The 25,187-nt window shown below is 37.4% G+C and overlaps 1 protein-coding gene across 1 annotated transcript in view; it reads right to left on the reverse strand.

Moving 5' to 3' along the window:
• The window catches only part of Loxl2 (Lysyl oxidase-like 2), a 175,964-nt gene that overhangs the window by 21,207 nt on the left and 129,570 nt on the right, over window positions 1-25,187 (reverse strand). The window contains exons 5-6 of the mRNA XM_089087513.1: window positions 22,199-22,447; window positions 10,082-10,340 (exon numbers count right to left, since the gene is read on the reverse strand). Of these exons, the coding sequence (XP_088943639.1) occupies window positions 10,082-10,340; window positions 22,199-22,447 (508 nt within the window). The remainder of the gene's footprint in view (window positions 1-10,081; window positions 10,341-22,198; window positions 22,448-25,187) is intronic.

Raw genomic sequence — 25,187 nt, forward strand, 5'->3', positions numbered from 1 at the left:
CTGCAGTGCCGAACTAGCTGGACCCTTGTCATTGCTTTTCCGGCTGTGCTTTCGCTCCGGAGCCTTCCCACGAACATGGAAGTCCGCCCATGTTATACCTACTCTAAAGCCAGAAGGCGATCCAACGAGCATGGGCTCCTACAGGCCTATTGGCCTTCTCTCCTGTGTTGGCAAAGTCTACGAGAGCGTCTCCGATAAAACACTTCATCAGTACCTGGAATCAAATGACCTTCTATGCGATCGCCAATCTGGATTCCGCCGGAAACGCTCAACAATAGACTGCCTAGTGGCCCAGTATCAGGAGTGGATAGAACTACTGGCAATGGGATACGACATCAAGCTACTATCCTTCGACATTGCGAAAGCTTTTTGACGGAGTATGGCACCGTGGTCTGTTAAAAAAACTCTATGTGTATGGTGTTCGTGGATGTCTGTTAAAATGATTGGGAGCTTTCTTTCCGATCGCTCACTGCGGGTTGTTCTTGACGGGTTTATTTCCCGCGAATATCCAGTGAAAGCAGGGATACCCCAGGGCAGTGTCTTGGGACCTACGCTTTTCCTTATCTACATAAACGACATGGGAGACAACCTTGCAAACCCTCTGCATCACTTTGCCGACGATACCACGACACACTCAGCCGTCCCTAAACACGAAAACCCAATACAAGCCTCCCTTTCCCTACAGATGGATCTTTTGAAAATTTAAAAGTGGTCTGATGCATGGATGATAAACTTCAGTGCATCGAAAACAAAGGAGCTTCTAACTACCCGATCAAAGGTGCCACGTGAACACCCCAGTTTCATCTTAAAAAATGAAGCTATAAAGAGAGTCGACGAGCTTCGTCTACTGGGCATTCATTTCTCCACCGATCTCTCTTGGAACAACTACCTTGATCGGCAGTTTCCTTGATTGGAAACTGCCTTGATTGGCAGTTTCCTACAAGTACATGAATTCGCCTCCCTCAAACGAGCTCTCTCAAATTGCGCCCCCCTTTGTCCAGCCGACAAGGCAGACACGAAGGCACACAGCTCGGTCCAATTATCTAAAGGAGGATACGCCGAAAACCGAGTACTTGAGGAACAGCTTCATCCGGCGTTGCACTTCTATCTGGAGCGATCTTCCTGGGGATATTATCCCTGCAAATCCCTCTGTTGACACCTTCAAAAGAAGGTTCAATAGACATTTATAACCTCGAGGCCATTGAAAGAGGTAAATGAATAGCGGCATATCAGATACTTTGAAGTACCTGGCGCCGTGAATATTGTAATAAAAAAAAAAAAATTATGCCCTGGGGGCATATAAGGTTTCTATAGAAAGGCTGATCGTATTTCAAAGGGGCTCATTGGATTGCTAATCAGAAGTTTCACAAGTGCCCTTTTTGAGTTTCAGAGTGATGGGATGATATATACCTCCCCCCCCTCACCTCATATTTTCCCAAAATATATCTGATAGAAGGTTTTAGATGGCCATTTGTTGTCGTAAAAACTTCGAAAAGGGCTCATTGGATTGAAAATTCAAAGGGCTTGTGCTCTTTTTAATAGTAAAAAATGATTGGAGGGCACTAAAGACCCTCCCTGGCCCACAAATTCCCGGAACACATCCAATCAATATTTTGGGATATTCATTTTGTTCAACGTAATTGAAAGTCCCGGATATTATGTCTTTAAGAATGACACCCCCCCCCACAGCCCTCATGGCAAGGTTTTTAAGTTATGCCCTGGGTTATATAAAGTATATTTAGGAAGGGTGATCATAAAAACCCCAAATGGGCTCATTTAATCGGAAATCAGAAGTTCTAGTGCTCTTTTTAAGATTCAAAGTGATCGGAGGGTGGATACCCCCCCACACCTTGTATTTTCCCGAAATGCATCTGAAAGAAATTTTGAGATGACCATTTGTTGTTATAGAAACTTCGAAAAAGACTCATTCAATTGAAGATTGAAAGGGCTATTTTTAATAGTCGAATATGATTGGGGGAAACTAACCCCCCTCCCACGCCCACCATTTTCCAAAAAACATTCAATCAAAATTTCGAGATAGCCATTTTTTTCTACGCAAATGAAGGTTAAAAGAGTATGTCTTTGAGGATACCCCCCCCCCCAAGAAGCCTCAGGGCAAGGGTTGTAAGTTGTCCTGGGGGGGGGATATGAAGTATATATAGAAAGGGTGATCGTATAAACTTTGGAGGGGGCTCATTGGATTCGTAATCAGAAGTTCTAGTGCCCTTTTTAAGAATCAGAGTGATCGGAGGGTGGATAACCCCGCCACCCGCACACCTTGTATTTTCCCGAAATACAGCTGACAGAAATTTTTAGATGACCATTTGTTGTCGTAAAAACTTCAAAAACAGCTCATTCAATTGGATATTCAAAGGGCCAGTGCCCTTTTTAATACTCTAAAGTAATTGTAGGGCAACTTACCCCCCCCCCCCCTCCCACGCCCACCATTTCCCCAAGCGCATACAATGACATTTTTGAGATAGCAATTTTGTTCAACATAATTGAAAGGTCCGGAAATTATGTCTTTGAGGATGACAACCTCCACTAAGCTTTCAAGGCAAAAGTTCTATGTTATGCTCTGGGGGGCATATAAGGTATATATAGAAAGGGTGATCGTATAGTTTTCGGAGGGGCTCATTGGATCCGTAATCAGAAGTTCTAGTGCCCTTTTTAAGATTCAGAGTGATCTGATGGTGGATACCCCCTCGTATTTTCCCGTAATGCATCTAATAAAAATTTTGAGATGGCCATTTGTTGTCGTAGAAACTTCGAAAACAGATTATTCGGTTGGAAATTGAAAGGACCAGTGCCCGTTCTAATAGTCGGAAGTGATTGGAGGGCAACTAACCCTCGCTCCCTCGTCCACTATTTCCCCAAACATATCAAATTGAGATAGCCCTTTTTGTCAACGTAATTTAAAGGACCGGAAATTATTTCTTTGAGGATGACAATCCACCTATCCCCCCTCACGGCCCTGAGGGTAAGGTGAGTTAACCCTGGGGTCATATAAGGTATATATATATATATATATATATATATATATATATATATATATATATATATATATATATATATATATATATATATATATATATATATATATATATATATATAAAAAAAATATATATATATATATATATATATATATATATATATATATATATATATATATATATATATATATATATATATATATATATATATATATATATATATATATATATATATATATATGATACATATGTTTAATAACCCACCGACCATAATTTGCACTTTACTGAAAAAAAAAAATGGCTGTGGACTGTCAGTTTAGTATACATATACTGATATATATTCCTTAGAGTTTCAATAATTTTCAATTTATCAAAGTTTAAAAAGTTAAAACATTTTAAACGGATTTTGTTCACTTAAATCATACAACATATAACAGAGACCAAACCGCCATTTCAACGACGACCTGTAGCACGTCCACCGACCATCCAAACGGACCTGTTTACGGTAGCCCACTGCAATGTACGAGGTCTCAGATCTAAGTTTGACCAGTTCTTACATTTAGTGAACTCGGTCAAGCCATCTATCATATGCATCACTGAGACCAATCTAAACCAAGAAATTCAGAGTAGTGAGGCTACCATACAAGGATACACGCTCCTCAGGCGGGATCGAGAATGCACTGACGGCACTAAGTAAGGAGGAGGTGGTGTCGCTGTTTATCTACAGAGCCATGTACCTTATTCGTGCCCGAACATACCAGATCCAGCAGGCGAAGAAGTTCTGTGGGTCAGGGTGACCCTTCCAAATAAATCCGGGATTGTCAGTACCGTGTATAACCCTCCAACTTACCAGATTACCAGCTACCTTGAAACTTCCCTTGAATATATTCAGGGCAAGTACGCTAAGTCTGTCATTATCCTTCATGGAGACTTCCACTTCCATCATAGCGTGTGGCTTCGCTGCAAAGGTACTGATACGGAGGGGTCGGGTTTGTATGATCTATCTTTCTCTTATGAGCAGGAACAACTTGTCGATTTTGACGCGTATCACAGCCTAAACGGATCATCTCGTCTTGACCTTTTCCTTACAGATCACCCTGACTCCTTTAAGTTAGACGCTCATGCTTTCACCAGTGACCACGTTGCCGTCGTTGCACGTGGAAACCTACGTATTGCGCCTCCAGTAAAGCATGAACGAACAATCTGGCTATACAAAAGAGGTGATTGGGACGGTTTGAGAAACACTCTTTTTTCTCAGCTGTGGAGAGCCTTCCTCCTGGAAGGCCCAGAGAAAGTTGCAGATAAGTACCAGCAGGCCATAGTTGACTCTGTCGAAAAGGATATCCCTTCGAAGCGGATCCGGGTGTCCAGTAAGGACAAATCTTGGTTCAACTCCCAGTGTAAGAAGACAATCCGAGCAAAGCAAAAGGCACACAAGCGATGGATACTTTCAAAGAGCGAATAGGACAGAATTGCATTCATGACTGTATGCAAAGATGCAGTTCGTGTTATACGGCAGGCCCGGGTTAAATCTAAGGAGAAAGGTGCCCTCCAAGATTCAACTTGCTTCGGCAAAGAGTTGATGAAGAATTGTCAAGGAGGGTTTACCCTCGTCAAAGGGGACACCACTTACGTCTGTTCAGACTGACGGGACAGTGGTACAAGATCCACAGGCAAAGGCTGAAACTCTTGCTAAGGCTTTTGCCAAATTCTCGAATCTAGACGATGACGGTAGAAAAGTGCCAAAATTCTCCGACCGACAACATTACCAAATGTTGTCCTCAAGTCCTGCAGTGCCGAACTAGCTGGACCCTTGTTATTGCTTTTTTGGCTATTATTTCGCTCCGGAGATTCACCAAAATCATTGAAGTACGCCCATGTTGTAATTAATTTAAGGCCATAGGATGATACAACGAGCGTGGGCTCCTACAGGCCTATTAGCCTTCTCTCCTGTGTTGGAGAATTTGCCAAGAATGTCTCCAATAAAACACTTCATCAGTACCTGGAATCAAATGACCTTCTATGCGATCGCCAATATGGATTCCGCCGGAAACGCTCAACAATAGACTGCGTAGTGGCCCAGTATCAGGAGTGGATAGAACTACTGGCAATGGGATACAACATCAGGCTACTATCCTTCGACATTGCGAAAGATTTTGACGGAGTATGGCACCGTGGTCTGTTAAAAAAACTCTATGTGTATGGTGTTCGTGGATGTCTGTTAAAATGATTGGGAGCTTTCTTTCCGATCGCTCACTGCGGGTTGTTCTTGACGGGTTTATTTCCCGCGAATATCCAGTGAAAGCAGGGATACCCCAGGGCAGTGTCTTGGGACCTACGCTTTTCCTTATCTACATAAACGACATGGGAGACAACCTTGCAAACCCTCTGCATCACTTTGCCGACGATACCACGACACACTCAGCCGTCCCTAAACACGAAAACCCAATACAAGCCTCCCTTTCCCTACAGATGGATCTTTTGAAAATTTAAAAGTGGTCTGATGCATGGATGATAAACTTCAGTGCATCGAAAACAAAGGAGCTTCTAACTACCCGATCAAAGGTGCCACGTGAACACCCCAGTTTCATCTTAAAAAATGAAGCTATAAAGAGAGTCGACGAGCTTCGTCTACTGGGCATTCATTTCTCCACCGATCTCTCTTGGAACAACTACCTTGATCGGCAGTTTCCTTGATTGGAAACTGCCTTGATTGGTCAGTTTCCTACAAGTACATGAATTCGCCTCCCTCCAGACGAGCTCTCTCAAATTGCGCCCCCCTTTGTCCAGCCGAAGAGGCAGACACGAAGGCACACAGCTCGGTCCAATTATCTAAAGGAGGATACGCCGAAAACCGAGTACTTGAGGAACAGCTTCATCCGGCGTTGCACTTCTATCTGGAACGATCTTCCTGGGGATATTATCCCTGCAAATCCCTCTGTTGACACCTTCAAAAGAAGGTTCAATAGACATTTAAAACGTCGAGGCCATTGAAAGAGGTAAATGAATAGCGGCCTATCAGATACTTTGAAGTACCTGGTGCCGTGAATATTGGAATAAAAAAAAAAATATGCCCTGGGGGCATATAAGGTTTCTATAGAAAGGCTGATCGTATTTCAAAGGGGCTCATTGGATTTCTAATCAGAAGTTTTCCTGCCCTTTTTGAGTTTCAGAGTGATGGGATGATATATACCTCCCCCCCCCCTCACCTCGTATTTTCCCAAAATATATCTGATAGAAGGTTTTAGATGGCCATTTGTTGTCGTAAAAACTTCGAAAAGGGCTCATTGGATTGAAAATTCAAAGGGCTTGTGCTCTTTTTAATAGTAAACAATGATTGGAGGGCACTAAAGACCCTCCCTGGCCCACAAATTCCCGGAACACATCCAATCAATATTTTGGGATATTCATTTTGTTCAACGTAATTGAAAGGCCCGGAAATTATGTCTTTAAGAATGACAACCCCCCCCCCCCACAGCCCTCAGGGCAAGGGTTATAAGTTATGCCCTGGGGTATATAAGGTATATTTAGGAAGGGTGATCTTAAAAACCCCAGAATGGGCTCATTTGATCGGAAATCAGATGTTCTAGTGCTCTTTTTAACATTCAGAGGGATCAGACGGTGGATACCCCCACACCTCGTATTTTTCCGAAATGCATCTGAAAGAAATTTTGAGATGACCATTTGTTGTTATAGAAACTTCGAAAAAGACTCATTCAATTGAAGATTGAAAGGGCTATTTTTAATAGTCGAATATGATTGGGGGATACTAACCCCCCTCCCACACCCACCATTTTCCAAAAAACATTCAATCAAAATTTCGAGATAGCCATTTTGTTCTACGCAAATGAAGTTTAAAAGAGTATGTCTTTGTGGATAAACCCCCCCCCCAGAAGCCACAGGGCAAGGGTTGGAAGTTGTCCTCAGGGGGGGGGGGGATATGAAGTATATATAGAAAGGGTGATCGTATAAATTTCCGAGGGGGCTCATTGGATTCGTAATCAGAAGTTCAAGTGCCCTTTTTAAGAATCAGAGTGATCGGAGGTTGGATACCCCACCACCCGCACACCTTGTATTTTCCCGAAATACAGCTGACAGAAATTTTTAGATGACCATTTGTTGTCGTAAAAACTTCAAAAACAGCTCATTCAATTGGATATTCAAAGGGCCAGTGCCCTTTTTAATACTCTAAAGTAATTGTAGGGCAACTAACCCCCCTCTCACGCCCACCATTTCCCCAAGCGCATACAATGACATTTTTGAGATAGCCATTTTGTTCAACATAATTGAAAGGTCCGGAAATTATGTCTTTGAGGATGACAACCCCCACAAAGCTTTCAAGGCAAAAGTTCTATGTTATGCTCTGGGGGGCATATAAGGTATATATAGAAAGGGTGATCGTATAGTTTTCGGAGGGGCTCATTGGATCCGTAATCAGAAGTTCTAGTGCCTTTTTAAGATTCAGAGTGATCGGAGGGTGAATACCCCCTCGTATTTTCCCGAAATGCATCTAAAAGAAATTTGGAGATGGTCATTTGCTGTCTTAGAAACTTTGAAAACAGATTATTCGGTTGGAAATTGAAAGGACCAGTGCCCGTTCTAATAGTCGGAAGTGATTGGAGGGCAACTAACCCTCGCTCCCTCGTCCACTATTTTCCCAAACATATCAAATTGAGATAGCCCTTTTTGTCAACGTAATTTAAAGGACCGGAAATTATTTCTTTGAGGATGACAATCCACCTATCCCCCCTCACGGCCCTGAGGGTAAGGTGAGTTAACCCTGGGGTCATATAAGGTATATATATATATATATATATATATATATATATATATATATATATATATATATATATATATATATATATATATATATATATATATATATATATGGGTTATTAAACATATGTACCATATATATATATATATATATATATATATATATATATATATATATATATATATATATATATATATATATATATGGTACATATGTTTAATAACCCCCTTACCTTCTCAAGACCAGAACATAATTTGCACTTTACTGAAAAAAAAAAAAAAATGGCTGTGGACTGTCAGTTTAGTATACATATACTGATATATATTCCTTAAAGTTTCAATAATTTTCAATTTATCAAAGTTTAAAAAGTTAAAACATTTTAAACGGATTTTGTTCACTTAAATCATACAACATATAACCGAGTCAAACTCAAAACGAGCGAAAATTAACATGAGTAGGATTGACAACCCCCATGGTTTTTTATGAACGGAACTTGGTTGGCATTTTACTGGAAACAAGAAATATTTTAAATACGTTTTTCTTGTTTTACGTGTTTAAATTGTTTTTACTGGTCATATGAAATGGCAAGCCCTCCCCCTTGCACTCCACTCTGGTTTCCTTTTTAAGAGTAACAAGAAATTGGAGGGCAAGTGACCCTTCTCTCAAGCCCATTCATTTCCCAAACGCATCCTGTCAAAATTTTGAGACTGTCATTTTGTTCAGCATAGTAGAACGGTCCAGCAACTATGTCTCTATGGATACTACGCATGTCAACCCCCCCCCCCCCCAGTTACGCAATTGGCCAATTATACTTTAAAACTAAATCTTGCTTTAAACAAAAATCAAAAGGCATTGTGTTTATGGTTGCCAATAAGTGACCTCAGCAATATATCGAGAACGACTGGGGGGTATTAAGTGGAAACTTCTGGTGATACTAGGCTATTATTACTGCTTCTGCTCTTACAATTTAGATTTTGGGAATGATATTAAATTTTATTTTTCAGGTCATTTTCAGAAACTATAAAATTAAATTAAAAAATACTGTTTTTGTCAGGATTAAAAATTGTTGAAAAGTTTCTGCAACATTAAAATAACAACCCATACTATGTATTCTTATTGAAGAAACCCGAAAAGATATACAATATTAATTGTTCCATGAAAAAGACTATGTCAATATTAAACGAACAGAAATAAATTTAAAAACTTTTTTTCACAAGACAAGTTTTTCAAAGAAAAGTAAAGAGCTCCATTAAGCCAAGAACTAGCAAAAATAAAGTCAAATAATCTTCCAAGCATAAAACTATCACAAATCACAATCAATAAATAAATGAAACTCAAAACGACCAGAAATTAAAATAAATAGCCGAGTCAAACTCAAAACAAGCAAAAATTAACATGAATAGGGCTGATAACCACTAGGCTATGACTTCTCAAGACCAGAACACAATTTGTGTTTTACTGAAAAAGAAAAACAAAAAAAAAAAAAAAAATGACCGTGGATTGTCAGTTTAATTGCCATATACTGAAATTTCTTCCTTAAGGTTTTGATAATTTTTCATTTATAAAAGTAAGAAAGGTGAAAATATTTCAAACGTATTTTGTTTTGTTTTTGTATTTTATTTTGTTTTTGTATTTATCTCTCAGTGTTTGTTAACTCTAAGCATTTAACACGGGAGTGCAGGACAGTAATTTCTCCTCTTCCATTTAAAATCCATTTTACAGGCACCACCTATCACCTAGATTATTTTTTTAAAATCCTAATTAAATATTTTTGGAAACTATATATATATTTTTTTTATCTTGGTAAAGTCTTTAGCTCAAAATAATGAAATTCTTGAAACCACCCAACTTTCTATGGCATGAGGTACCTAGAGAAAATACAAGCATGTAAAAAAAGTAAATGTTGCACTTGATCAGCTTAACAAAAATATCCTCTTGAAGCCAAATGGTGGATTGAGGGTTTTGAGGTGAAAACTTTATTTCTATCATTAATAGAACTCTCGTTTCTTCAATGTTAGCTATTCAGTTTTATCCAGGGGAAGACTGAATTTGAAATAAAGAAAAAAAGATAAGAAAAAAAGAATGGCTGCACTTTAAATCAGACAATCGAAATGAAATAAGGTAGGACACAAAACGTAACCGGAAGGAAACAATACAAATTGAAACTGGAGATGAGCGGGGTGGGTAAGAGCTTTAACTTAAAAATATATAGTTAACTGTCTTCTGAGGTTTTTGGATGTCCCATGCGTAAGAACTCTATTTCTAAGACCCCTTAAAATACATCCTAGTTTTTGGAGAGTTATATGCTTACATATGGCAGGCATGCCATTCCCATAAGTGACGTGGAATATATGGTCGGAAATCTGCCGTTCCTATGTTTGTTATACGTGCTGTAAATCTTAGCAGTCTTCTAGTTTCTAAATGCCAATTTGCATCTTCCTTTTGAAGACGATAAGCACTGCTAGAGACACAGTTCTCTTCCATGGCACACTGTAAGAAAAACAGTTGTCTATCTTCCAAGTGGGCGCTACGCATGATTTCGTAATGATCTGGGATAAGGTCTGCCTGCTCTGTAAAAAAAAAAACACTAAATTATTAAACCATTTGGATCCGATTTTATTCCATTTCGTGAAAACTTTTGTTGACACAAATATTTGTAGCTGAAGTAAGTTATATGTTCCAAATTTTCGTTTGAAAATGTTATGGACCAAGTTCTTTTTTGGTTACTAGTCAAACTTTCAGACAAAAGTGGGATAGGACCAGAATTTTAAGTTGATCTTTGAGAGAAAAAGAAAACAACTTGGTGTAGAATTTTGAAGGAAAATCCTGGAAATTCCTATTCATTCCAATCGAATTCTGCATCGCTGTGCTGGTTGTGGCGCTAGATTTGCGTGAATTTCATTTGTTTAGCTTAACTTGATAATGTTATAGGATCGGAGACACTAGAAGTTTTTAATTCCTATGAGAAATAAAAACCAAACGTCTCCTCTTTTCTTTAGCCCAGACCTGGTCTTGAAATTACGAATGAACCATTTATGGTTCAGGCAAAATGAACAACGTTCCAGAAAAAATTTCGAAATGAACGAAGACGATATTTTTAATAACTGAGTCTGTAGTATAGTACTGGATTTCTACTTTGAAGCTCAACAAACCTATATCTAAAATCAATACAGTTAACCAAAAAATGTTCTATACATTATTGACTGGGTTGTAGGGAAACGATAATAACGCGACGTGTCAAGGATAGACATGTCCCCTTGAGAGAGTACTGGGAGAACGCTTCAAAATTTGAAATAGCTACGCCTAAAAAGATTAAAATTTTTAGATAACTCCTCTATGAGCAGTTTGAAGCGGTTTCACAAACATTCAAAACACTGAGTAAATTGAAGTGAATATTCAGTAAAAACCATTCATACAGGCCACAAATTGGGTTAAGGATTCAAATAATAAGGAAGTTGTTGTATGTATTCAACATTTCTGTCTATTTCTCCAACAAACTAGGGGAAAGGGGCACCACGCCCATTTTTAAAGGCATTGAGAGACACTTCAAAATTAGTTCCATTAAAAATGTTACATATTTGAAGCCCACAGGGAAAAAGAAGTAAGTTTTGCCGGGTTTTTTTTTCATAAGGATACTTCAATAAAAGTTTAAAAGACTTGAAAGTTGAAACAAAAAGATTTTAGCCCTATAGGGACGACGCTCAAGAATATTTTGTAGCAAAAGGGGTTATTTTTTGTGTAGGCTCCAGATACATAGTTTTTTTTTTTTTTAAGATGTGCCAATTGAGATTTCAAAGATGACTTGGAAATTTTATTTCAGCTCGAAGGTCCTTACCCAACGCAGAGACTTATCATAATTGCAGCTGTAACTGCAACCACAGCGCCTGGTAACCCCCCCCCCCCAAAAAAAAAAAAAACACATTTGAACAAGATTGGCTAGTGAGAAAAAATTGCCATTTGTAGCTGATTCAGGAATGACAATTAATATCTCCGTTAGTTTTGATAGTAAAATGTTATATTGAAGTTTATGGGAATTTCAAAAACCAGGCTGAAATCGGTAAAACACGGCAGAGGGTAGACATGAATAGTACACCATTGCAGGCTTCATAGTTGAAAACTTAATACAGGAAACCTTGAGTCCCCTAGCTTGAATAACACGGATATCACTTATTTGCATGGGTAGCAGTGATGTGTACTCTTTTTTTTCCTACACTGGTAGCGGGGCACAAAATTTGATTGGAAGTCAACTAACACCCCTCCCACGCCCACCATTTCCCCAAACACATCCGATCAAAATTTTGAGATATCCATTTTGCTCAACGTAGTTGAAATTTCTGAAATTAGGTCTTTGAGGATGATAACCCCCTTTAGAGCCCTCAGGGCAAGGGTTGTAAGTTATACCCTGGGGTCGTATAAGTAGTGTTTTGTGGTGGTTTACCTTTTCACTGTTACAATCTGAAGATGTTTCAAAGTTCATTTTGGAATTTTTTCGTTGAAATGTAAGAGTTGGAATATTTCAGTAGTGTTTTGTCTTGGTTTACCTTGTCACTGTTACATTCTCTTGATGTTTCAAAGTTCATATTGGATTTCATTCGTTGAAATGTAAGTTGGAATATTTCAGTGGGTTTTGTCATGGTTTACCTTATCACTGTTACATTCTCTTGATTTGATTCTCGTCAAATCAAGGTAATTGATTCTCGCTGAAATGTAAGAGCTGGAATATTTCAGTAGTGTTTTGTCGTGGTTTACCTTGTCACTGTTACATTCTCTTGATGTTTCAAAGTTCATTTTAGATTTTTTTTAATTGAAATGTAAGAGTTGGAATATTTCAGTAGAAAAAAAAGTCCAAAATGATACATTCTTAGACCACACTGGCTATACATGACAAATGAAACTCAGAGAGGAGAGAAACTAACAAAATGAAAAATAAAATCAAAAAGGGTTAAAAAAAGAGAATATTGTCAGCCAGTGGTGAACAATGAAGATGAACAATATATAGGCAAGTTTTTCAACAAGGACCTCTGCCCAGTCGTCCTCAGGGCCAAAAAAAAGAGAAGACAAAGAGAGAAAAAAAAAACGAAAATCTAACCTTTCGAAGTTTACTTTACGAAGACAGAACAGACACTGAATAAAAACCAGGCAGGAATCAATGAAAATGAATTTACCAAGATGATTGGGCAAGGATCTTTTGCCTTGTCACTGTTACATTCTCTTGATGTTTCAAAGTTCATTTTGGATTTCATTCGTTGAATTGTAAGAGTTGGAATATTTCAGTAGTGTTTTGTCATGGTTTACCTTGTCACTGTTACATTCTCTTGATGTTTCAAAGTTCATTTTGGATTTTTTTTTGTTGAAATGTAAGAGTTGGAATATTTCAGTAGTGTTTTGTCGTGGTTTACCTTGTCACTGTTACATTCTCTTGATGTTTAAAACTTCATTTTGGATTTTTTTCGTTGAAAAGTAAGAATTGGAATATTTCAGTAGTGTTTTGGCAGCTTCTTCACTCGGAAATGGCAGCTTCTAACCTATAATTGTTCGGACCACAATTTATGTGTTTCCTTTACTAAATTGTAGCAGTTTTACCCTTGAACAATAAGTCTATAGCTTCTACCTGTAGTAAGGCTGACAAAGGACCTATTTGCTACTATTATGTCTAAAATTCTTCTGTTTCTACCAACGTTTCATCAGTCCAGCTAGATTCTTTTTTCTTTGCGTATTACTTTTATTTTATTCATTTAATTCGCGGTACAAATACTTTATTATTTAGTGATATGCGGCATTACTATATTGCATTTATTACTAACACTAATAAAACTACTAATTATACACTTACTTCTACTTGCTAAAAACGAGATACTGTATTTTTTTTTTCTTTTTTTACAATTCTTGATTGAGCCTTTATTTCCATTTTTCTACTATACTCAACTCATTGAGGCCAAAATCTATTTCTAATAGCCAAAGTTCGAGCAAAGCTGCTCGAAGTTTTGCTAATTTGAACACCGCTAAAAGCGAAGTCCATTTACCTTCCTCTTTTGACAAAGCCATTTCTGTTTCAATATACCATTTTTATTTAGTACTCTCGGCCCAGTTTTTCCAACTTCCACCAGTTGTGGTAACGTTGTATTAATGTTATTTAAGTGGGGTAGTGGTAGATACCTTTATTCTCCCTTTATAGGGGAGATAAACTCTGGCCCTAAGGTATTTAAACTTTGGTAGCGTGCCTTAGGCTATGACCGAACTAATGAGGCGTACCAGCTGGGTATGTTCGAGGGGCTAAAGGTAGATTGTATAGAGGTTGTCTATAGCACAAAACTTTTATTCAGTTAACATATAATAATACCAGATACATATATTCTACTGGGACTGGCTGTCCCAAGTAGACCACAAGTCTCAAAAAACTACAATAACATATAATAAGATACTTAGACACTTACACTAATCCGACACTGTTTAAAGGTATTTCTAACAAGATAATAAACGGGCAGAGGTTCGCCCTGCAAGTCAAAGAGTCTGTTCTCAGTCTCAAAAGTCTGAGTATATATATGAAAAACCAACCACCTCCTTCCGGTTCATTGACGCATTTAGCCAGGAAATTGGTTATTCAGCAAGTTCCCTCTAAGCTTACACATTCCAGGATTTGTATCTTTATCTTAATAAAAAGTGGTATTTCGAAACTTTGTATTTGCGTCCTAATATATTTTTACTAAATTGTAAATTAACTAAATTAGAAAGCTTTACCACACCTTGTCACTTTTACATTCTGAAGATGTTTCAAAGTTCATTTTGGATTTTTGTTTTCGTTGAAATGTAAGAGTTGGAATATTTCAGTAGTGTTTTGTTGTGGTTTACCTTGTTACTGTTACATTCTCTTGATGTTTAAAAGTTCATTTTGGATTTTTGTCGTTGAAATGTAAGACTTGGAATATTTCAGTAGTATTTTGTCGTGGTTTACCTTGTCACTATTACATTTTGAAGATGTTTCAAAGTTCATTTTTGGATTTTTTTCGTTGAAACGTAAGAGTTGGAATATTTCAGTCGTGTTTTGGGGTGATTTACCTTGTCACTGTTACATTCTGAAGATGCTTCAAGGTTCATTTTGGACTTTTTCCGTTGAAATGCAAGTGTTGGAATATTTCAGTAGTGTTTTGTCGTGGTTTACCTTGTTACTGTTACATTCTCTTGATGTTTCAAAGTTCATTTTAGATTTCATTCGTTGAATTTTAAGAGTTGGAATATTTCAATAGTGTTTTTTCATGGTTTATCTTATTACTGTTACATTTTCTTGATGTTTCAAAGTTCATTTTGGATTTTTTTTCGTTGAAATGTAAGAGTTGGATTATTTCAGTAGTGTTTTGTCGTGTTTTACCTTGTCACTGTTACATTCTCTTGATGTTTCAAAGTTCATTTTGGATTTTTTTAGTTGAAATGTAAGAGTTGGAATATTTCAGTAGTGTTTTGTCGTGGTTTACCTTGTCATTTTTATAGTCTGAAGATGTTTTAAAGTTCATTTTGGATTGTTTTCGTTGAAATGTAAGAGTTGGAATATTTCAGTAGTGTTTTGTCGTGGTTTACCTTGTCACTGTTACATTCTCTTGATGTTTCAAAGTTCATTTTGGATTTCATTTGTTAAATTGTAAGAGTTGGAATATTTCAGTTGGGTTTTGTCATGGTTTACCTTATTACTGTTACATTCTCTTGATTTGATTCTCGTCAAATCAAGGTAATTGATTCTCGCTGAAATGTAAGAGCTGGAATATTTCAGTAGCGTTTTGTCGTGGTTTACCTTGTCACTGTTACATTCTCTTGATGTTTCAAAGTTCATTTTAGATTTTTTTAATTGAAATGTAAGAGTTGGAATATTTCAGTAGAAAAAAAAGTCCAAAATGATACATTCTTAGACCACACTGGCTATACATGACAAATGAAACTCAGAGAGGAGAGAAACTAACAAAATGAAAAATAAAATCAGAAAGGGTGAAAAAACGAGGATTTTGTCAGCCAGTGGCGAACCATGAAGATGAACAAAATATAAGCAAATATTTCGACAAGGACCTCCGCCAAGTGTCGTCCTCAGTGCTAAACAAAAAAGAAGACAAAGAGAGAGAAAATAAAATCGAAAATCTAACCTTTCGAAGTTTACTTTACGAAGACAGAACAGACACTGAATAAAAACCAGGCAGGAATCAATGAAAATGAATTTACCAAGATGATTGGGCAAGGATCTTTTGCCTTGCAATAGTTTTAGCTGGTCTACAATTTCGGTTTTCATTAGATATGCAAATAGGTTCTTTTAAGTTATACCGGGTGAAAATATTGATTGATTCCTTCAAGATTAAACTGTCGTAAATTGCGCTTAATGAAATATCTCCAGTATCTCTATTTATTGCTAGATTAAGCCCAATTTACAACAGTTTAATCTTGAAGGACTCAACCAATATTTTCACCCGGTATAACTTAAAAGAACCTATTTGCATATCTAATGAAACCGAAATTGTAGACCAGCTAAAACGATTGCAAGGCAAAAGATCCTTGCCCAATCATCTTGGTAAATTCATTTTGATTGATTCCTGCCTGGTTTTTATTCAGTGTCTGTTCTGTCTTCGTAAAGTAAACTTCAAAAGGTTAGATTTTCGCTTTTTTTTCTTCTCTTTTTCTTCTTTTTGTTAGAGCACTAATGACGACTTGGCAGAGGTCCTTGTTAAAAAATTTGCTTATATATTGTTAATCTTAATGGTTCGCCACTGGCTGACAAAATCCTCGTTTTTTCACCCTTTTTTGATTTTATTTTTCATTTTTGTTAGTTTCTCTCCTCTCTGAGTTTCATTCAGTCCAAAATGAACTTTGAAACTTCAAGAGAATGTAACAGTAACAAGGTAAACCATGACAAAACACTACTGAAATATTCCAACTCTTACATTTCACCGAAAAAAAAAACTTGATCTTTGAAACATCTTCAGAACGTAACAGTGACAAGGTAAACCACGACAAACACTACTGAAATATTCCAACTCTTACATTTCAATGAAAAAATCCAAAATTAACTTTGAAACATTTTCAGAATGTACCAGTGACAAGGTAAACCACGACAAAACACTACTAAAATATTCCAACTCTTACATTTCATCGAAAAAATCCAAAATGAACTTTGAAACATCAAGAAAATGTAACAGTGACAAGGTAAGCCATGACAAAACTCTAATGGGGGAGGGGACCCCCCCTCCTGGGGGAGGGGACCCTTTTTTTTTTTGGGGGGGGGGAGGGGGGACCCTTCTGTGTCTCAAGTGCAAAAAAAATGGGGGGGGGGGCAATATGTTGGGTGGAGGGGGGGGACCTTCTGTGTCTCAAGCGCGCAAAAAAAGTATTAAAAAATGTGGGCAGGGGAGGCCAAAAAGTTGGGGAGGGGGGCAAAAAAGTTGGGGGGGGGGAGGAGCCCTTGGTGGTTGGGGTAAGGGACCTAGAGGTTGAGGTCCTTGATGGCTAGGGTCATTGATGGTTGCCGTCCTTGATGTTCAAATCCATAATCGTCTCACATTATCCCATATTGTGTACTTGTTCATTCTAAGACATGTAAAAAAAAGTTGAAAAAAATATCACGTTAAAAAAAATATATAAAATAAGTTATAAAAAAACCTCAAAAAATCGTAAAAAAATGGGGGGGGGAATTGGGTGGAGGGGGTCTTGGGGGTTGGGGAGAGGTTGCCCCTGGAGGTTGAGGTCCATTGTGATTAGAGTCATTGATGGCTCATACTCATAATTCTCTCACTAATCCAAAATTGTGTACTTGTGTATTATAACGAGCACAGAGTTTCACCCCAAATCATCCTCTAAAATGTCTCAAACTGTTTCACCAAAAAAAATCCCTAAAATATCGATTAATTTGTTTCGCCCAAATAATCCCTGTCTGTATTCAATAGGCATAGAAACATCTATGAAACATTAAATCACATAACCATCAAACTACATAACCATGAAACAACACTCATAACCATCAAACAACAAAACCATGTATATTTAGTACCTTCTGATCCATTTATGAAACATCAAATCAAATAACCATCAAACCAAATAATCATGAAACAACACTCATAACCATCAAACAACACAACCATGTATATTCAGTACCTTCTGCCCCATCTATGAAACATCAAATCATATAACAAACAAACTAAATGACCATGAAACAGCCCTCATAACCATCAAACAGCAAAACCATGTATATTCAGTACCTTCTGACCCATCTATAAAAGATCAAATCACATAACCATCAAACCACATAACCCTGAAACAACACTCATAACCATCATACAACAAAACCATGTATATTCAGTACTTTCTGACCCATCTATGAAACATCAAATAACATAACCATCAAACCCCATAACCATGAAACAGCACTCATAACCATCAAACAACAAAACCATATATATTCAATACCTTCTGACCCATCTAGGAGACATCAAATCACATTACCATCAAACCACATAATCATGAAACAGCATTCATAACCATCAAACAACAAAACCATGTATATTCAGCACCTTCTGACCCATCTATGAAACATCAAATCACATTACCATCAAACCACATAACCATGAAACACCACTCATAACCATCAAACAACAAAACTATGTATATTCACTACCTTCTGACCCATCTATGAAACGTCAAATCACATAACCATCAAACAACATAACCTTGAAACATCAGTCATAACCATCAAACAACAAAACCATGTATATTCAGTACCTTCTGACCCATCTATGAAACATCAAATCCCATAACCTTCAAACCACATAACCATGAAACAGCACTCATAATCAACAAACAACAAAACCATGTATATTCAGTACCTTCTGACCCATCTATGAAACATCGAATCACATAACTATCAAACCACATAATCCTGAAACAGCACTAATAACTATCATACAATAAAACCATGTGTAAGCAGTACCTTTTGATCCATCTATGAAACATCAAATCACATAACTATCAAACCATATAACCATGAAACAGACTTCATAACCATCAAACAACAAAACCATGTATATTCAGTACCTTCTGACACATCTATGAAACATCAAATCACATAACCATCAAACCACATAACCATGAAACAGCACTCATAACCATCAAACAGCAAAACCATATATATTCAGTACCTTCTGACCCATCTAAGAAACATCAAATCAAATAACCATCAAACCCCATAACCATGAAACAGCACTCATAACCATCAAACAAGAAAAATATGTATATTCAGTACCTTCTGACCCATCTATGAAACATCAAATCACATAACCATCAAACCACATAACCGTGAAAAAGCACTCATAACCATCAAACAACAAAACCATGTATATTCAGCTATGGATGTAACATTCGGAGTAATACCTTTCCCCCTACTCCTATAAGGTTTTTATTGAAAGATTTGTCGTAGGAACTTCATAAAGGGCTCATTTGTTTGGAAATTCAGAGGACTAGTGCCCTTTTTAATAGTCGGAAGTGACTGAACGGCAACTAACCCCTCTCTCGCGCCCACCTTTTCCCCAAATACATCCAATTAAATTTTTGAGATAGCCATTTTGTTCAATGTATTTAAAAATTCTGGAAATTAGGTCTTTGAGGATGACAATCCCCCCCCCAGCCCTCATGACAAGGGTTGTAAGTTATGTCCTGGGGGCATATAAGGTTTTTATAGAAAGCGTTGTCGTAGAAACATCAAAAATGGCTCATTCGAATGGGAATTGAAATGGCTAGGGCTCTTACTAATAGTCAAAAGTGATTGGAAGACAACTAACACCTCTTCCAAGCCCAACATTTCCTCAAACACATCCAATCAAAATTTTGAGATAGGCATTTTGTTTAACACAGTTGAAAGCTCTGGAAATTATGTCTTTTGGGCAGGACACTCCCCCCATAATTTTCAGGGCAAGGGTTATAAGTCATTCCCTGGGGGTATATAAAGTTTTATTGAAAACTTTGTCGTAGAAACTTAAAAAAGGGCTCATTTGATTGGAAATTCAAAGGGCTAGTGCCCTTTTTAATAGTCGAAATTGATTGGAGGGTAACTAACCCCCCTCTCACGCCAACCTTTTTCCCAAACACATCCATTCAACGATTTAGATAGCCATTTTGTTCAACGTAGTTAAAAATATTGGATATTAGGTCTTTGAGGATGACACCTCCCCACCACAGCCCTCAGGGCAATGGTTGTAAGTTATACCCTGGGGGCGTGTAAGGTTTTTATAGAAAGCTTTGTCGTAGAAACTTGTGCCCTTTTTAATAGTTGAAAATGATTGGAGGGCAACAAACCCCCTCTCACGCTCACCATTTCACCAAACACATACAATCAAAATTTTGAGATAGCCATTTTGTTAAACGTAGGGAAGGTTCTAGAAATTATGTTTTTCAGGATGACAAGCCCCCCAGAGTTGTGAGTTCTGCCCTGGGGACATGCAAGGTTTTAATAGAAAGCATGGTCATTTAAACTTCGGAGGGGACTCATTGGATTGGTAATCAGACACTCTAGTATTCTATTTAAGAGTCAAAGTGATCGGACAGCAGCTACTCCCCCCCCCCCCAACACACACGCACACACACGTCGTATTGTCTCGAAATGTATTTAATGACATTTTGAGATAGCTATTCTATTCAAATGGGCTAAATTTCATATAACTAGGCCTTTGGGGTTGAAACAATCCCCAGAGATTAGGGGCAAGGGTTGTAAGCTATGACCAGGAGGTATTCAAGGTTCTTATGGATGGGATGGTTGTTTAACTTTAGAAGAGGCTCAGTCTTTCTCCCTTAAAAAGACTATGTCCATACAAAACGAACATAAATTAATTCAAAAAACTTTTTCAAAAAAATAAGTTTTTAACAAAAAGTGAAGAACTCTATTAAACCAAAATGAACAAAGATAGAATCAAATAATCTACCAAGAATACAACTAACACATATCAGTATCAATAAATAAATGAAAACCAAAACAAAAGGAAATTAGAATAAATAAGAGTCAAACTCAAAACGAGCAGAAATTAATATGAGTAGCATGGGCGCCCATAAGCTGAATTCCAGGGGGGGGGGGCAAACTTCGTCTAATTACTACTTTTAATGCTATATAATAGAAATCTCAGAACAAAAATATAAAAATAAGGCAGCATCATTCAGCCAGGGGGGGGGGCAAGAGCCTCCCTGCCCCTCCCATATGGGCACCCATGATGAGTAGGGTTCTAAACCCCAAGCTTTCTAAAAGCCAGAATATAATTTGTACTTTACTGAAAAATTTCTTTTAAATTTATTCACTTTTCTAACTTTAGAAAATCAAAAATCAATTAAGATTTAAAGGAATAAATATCAGCATATGTATATTAAACTGATAATGCAGATTTTTTTCAGTAAATGACAAATTATATTCTGGCTTTTAGAAAGCTTGGGGTTTAGAACCCTACTCATATTAATTTCTGCTCGTTTTGAGTTTGACTTATGTATTTTAATTTCCGTTTGTTTTGGGTTTCATTTATTTATTGATATTGATTGGAGTAGTTGCATTCTTGGTAGATTATTTGATTCTATTTTTGTTCATTTTGGTTTAGTGGAGTTCTTTACTTTTAAAAAAAACTTATTTTGTTGAAAAAGTGTTTTTAATTACTAAGACTTAAACAGCCAAAAACTTACTTATTTTATTTAAAATTCTTTTTTTCTTTTGGTATTTTCTTTGAAAAAATGGCAAATTAACCCACCCCTTAAATTAAAAAAAAAGTATTTTACCTCACCTAAAATTGTGTTGAATGAACGCCACTGGTGTCGTCATACACACCCCTTCCTGTAAACGTTACAGTAAAAGTTATACAATACTTGAAAACAGAAGCTACTTCGAAGATTAGAAACAGTAAAGGTATAACAACATTTGAATTATGTTGTCTGCTTTGACCGTTTGGTCCCTTAATTAAAGGGCAATTTCTGATTAGAAGAGATTGAGCCCCTTATTCCACTTTAAACTTCATCTGAAAGTGACTAAAAAAAATTAATAGGATTCACGATTATGGGCCGTTAATCCCTTTACGGCCTAAAAGGATTTCACCGCCGCCAAAAATATATTCTCTCTAAGATTAGTGGAGCTTAAAATTATAATCTTCTTTATTATTGCTCTGCTCAGTTCGTTTGAATCATCAAATTTAAATTAGGCTGTTTAATAATACTATTGATTTGTTCACCTGAATTCTTAAAAATGTTTGACCTTCTTAATGTTTGGCTCTTTTGAATTTAAATTGAAGGAGAAGAAGAAGCAGTAAAAACTGTTCTTAGATAAGACTAAATTACTATATTTCAGACGACCCGAACAGTCATAACTAGGACGTACACAAATTTTAGCTTGAGAAGAAGAAATTAACGGTCTAGGAAATATAATTCTTTTTTTCATCTATACCTGGAACACATGTTAGTGCAGCAACGTTGCCTTGTCTTCCTGGACAGCTAATGTCATCCACTTCGTGCATACATTCACGTAAATTCTTCTCAGTTCCTCTACAGCTTAGACCACTTAGAACAATATCGGAATGATTTCCGCCAAAAAAGTCAGTTGGCATAGCATCTTGGGCATAGCCATACCCTAGCTGACGACAAATAACCATAGCCTCAAAAATTGACCATCCATCTCCACAAATGACACCCCAGTCTGAAATAAAAAGAAAATCTGTTAATGATCGGTACCTTGAAAAAAGATGTTATATTTACTATTTGATTCAGGGTTGTATTTAAAATGCTCCCTGATGGGTCTTTTCGTTTAGATTCAAATAGAAGATAATTTGCGAAAGGAAAATCTGAGAATTTAGAAAAAGGACCTGAAATCATGAAGTCAAATTGGAATATAGGATACATCTTTGAAATTGTCGTTGTCGAATATCTATAACTGGAGGTTTACAGTCCCCCACCGGGAGCAACAGGGAAAAATCATATTTTTGCATGGCTAGCACCTACTACTAGTCTACTACTACCACTGCTACTACTACTAACAATAACTCACTGCAGCACCAAGCTGCTTGAGGCAAACACAGCTATGCACACTCCTCCTCCATCCAGATTTATTCAAAGTTTCCGTCTCTACACCCTCTCAAGAAGGTCCCATGTCCTTTAAATCGTTCCTTGCGACATCCTCCCACCCATTTCGGGATGACCTACTTTTCGTTTGGCCCTGGATAGTTGCCCGACAAGGACAATCTTTGGCAATCTGTCATCCTTCATCTGCAGAACGTGTCTTAGGCATCTCATCCTATATCTCATCATAGCCCCTGAAAGCAGGATTGACCCACATTTTTCGTACAGCTTATTGTTTGAGACACAGTCAGTCGTTCAGGTACCCAAAACAATCCGCAGGCAAAATTAACAATATAGTGACTTGTGTATTGTATCTTTGCGACACGCGGGATTGAACCTGAAACTTGTTAATTTTGAAATTCTTAAATCCATTAATTGACCCAGGTATCTTAGAATACCGGGAGAGGACTTATGTGAACGAAGATAAAAAGCTCTGGATATGTCTGAAGTAACAAAACTAGTCACACTGCAGCCTAATGCTGTTTTCTGTCACTTTGTGCCGCAAAACGTCAATTTCGGCGCAGATAATGTTAAAATGCCGGAGAATAGAAGTTCTGAAATAAAAAACATATTCTTTGTGGCCTAACCTTTAGCAGTTTTCAGTATTAATTGTTGGTATCCTCCTCATTTATCATGGGGTCTCTAGAAAAACCTATGAAGAATTAACATATAAATCGAAGAACATTTTCTACAGGTGGTACTGAATCGAAAGACCAGGAAAAGAATTGGAGGCGCAGAAAATAAGGATTGGTGATGTCATAGAAGCTAATGAAGAAGATTTAAGGGGATCTGTAAGATTAAAAGATGTTTAATTCTGGCACCATCCCTATAAATTCAAACTATCCCAATATTGAGAAAAATTATAGAAACTGAATAGTTTATTTCTAAACAAAAATATCAATCGATAACCTTTTCTTCTTTAAAAGCACTTCGAGGAAAAGTAATGTTAAGGGCATAATGTAAATTTAGTTAAAAGATACATTTAGAACACAAATAATTAATTACGTAACCCTTGGTTCCAATAGATATTTTTCAGTAGGCACCAGAGCCGTTCCTAGGGTGGATGGTGCTTGGGGAAAAATTAATTACAGCGCTCCCCTCCCGCCTCAAATATAAGCAAATAGTCAAATTACAGTGAAAAACTTGATCAAAGTTGGCAATCCCCAAACCACTGTGCCCCCTCCCCCCTATCTGCAGCGCTATAGCGTTGCCTATAAAAAAAGGCAATATGGCTCCAATGTTATATAGTAAATTATTGATTTTATTTTTCCGAAGGCACTTCATATGGAAGGTGTCATCGTATAAACTTCAAAGGGGGCTCATTTGATTGGAAATTGGAAGCTCTAGTGCCCTTTAAAGAATCAAACATAATCGGAGGGCTACAAGCTGATAAAAATTTTGAGATAGCCATTTTGTTAAAAATAGTTCAAAAATCATGTAACAAAAACTCCGGGGTCGACACCTCCCCCCCAGGGACTGGGAGCAGGCGTTGTAAGTAAAGCCCAGTGCGTATATATAGCTCTGATAGAAGGAATGCTCCTATAAACTTCAGAGAGGGCTCATTTGATTGGAAATCGAAAGTTCTAGTTCACTTTTAGAATCAAAGAGATTGGACGGCAATTAGGCCCCCACTCTCTTTCCCCCAAATACATCCGACAAAATTTTTGTTCAAAAAATAAGCCCCCCCCCCCCCACGCTACTTTCCCCCCAAATACATCCTATAAAATTCTGTTCAAAGATTATACAATGAAAACTCCGGGGTCAACACAACCCCTCCAGGGCCCGGGGTTGGCGTTGTAAGTTATGTCCGGGGGCATATATGGTTCTTATAAAAGGAAATGCTCGTATTAACTTCAGAGAGGGTTCATTTGATTGGAAATTAAAAGTTCTAGATCACTTTTTAAGAGTCAAAACAGATCAGAGGGCCACTAGCCCCTCCATGCCCTTTCTTCCACAAATACATCCGATAAAAATTTGAGATAGCCATTTTGTTAAGAACAGTTCAAAGATTTATAATGAAAACTCCAGGGTCGAAACAACCCCCTAGGGCCCGGGGGAAGGCATCGTGAGCTTTTCTCTGGGGGCACATATGGTTCTTATAGAAGGAATGTTCCTAGAAACTTCAGAGAGGGCTCATTTGATTTAAAACTGAAAGTTCTAGTTCACTTTTTAAGAGTCAAAAGAGATCGGAGGGTAACTAGCGGCCCCCGCGTCCTTTTCCCCCAAACCCATCCGATACAAATTTCAAGATAGCCATTTTGTTAAAAATAGTTCAAAAATCGTATAATAAAAAATTCCGGGGTCGAACAACCTCTAGAGCC

This window comes from Artemia sp. Qi Xiang Cuo, chromosome 4, assembly GCF_049724085.1.
Source record: "Artemia sp. Qi Xiang Cuo chromosome 4, ASM4972408v1, whole genome shotgun sequence".
Lineage (NCBI taxonomy): Eukaryota > Metazoa > Arthropoda > Branchiopoda > Anostraca > Artemiidae > Artemia > Artemia sp. Qi Xiang Cuo.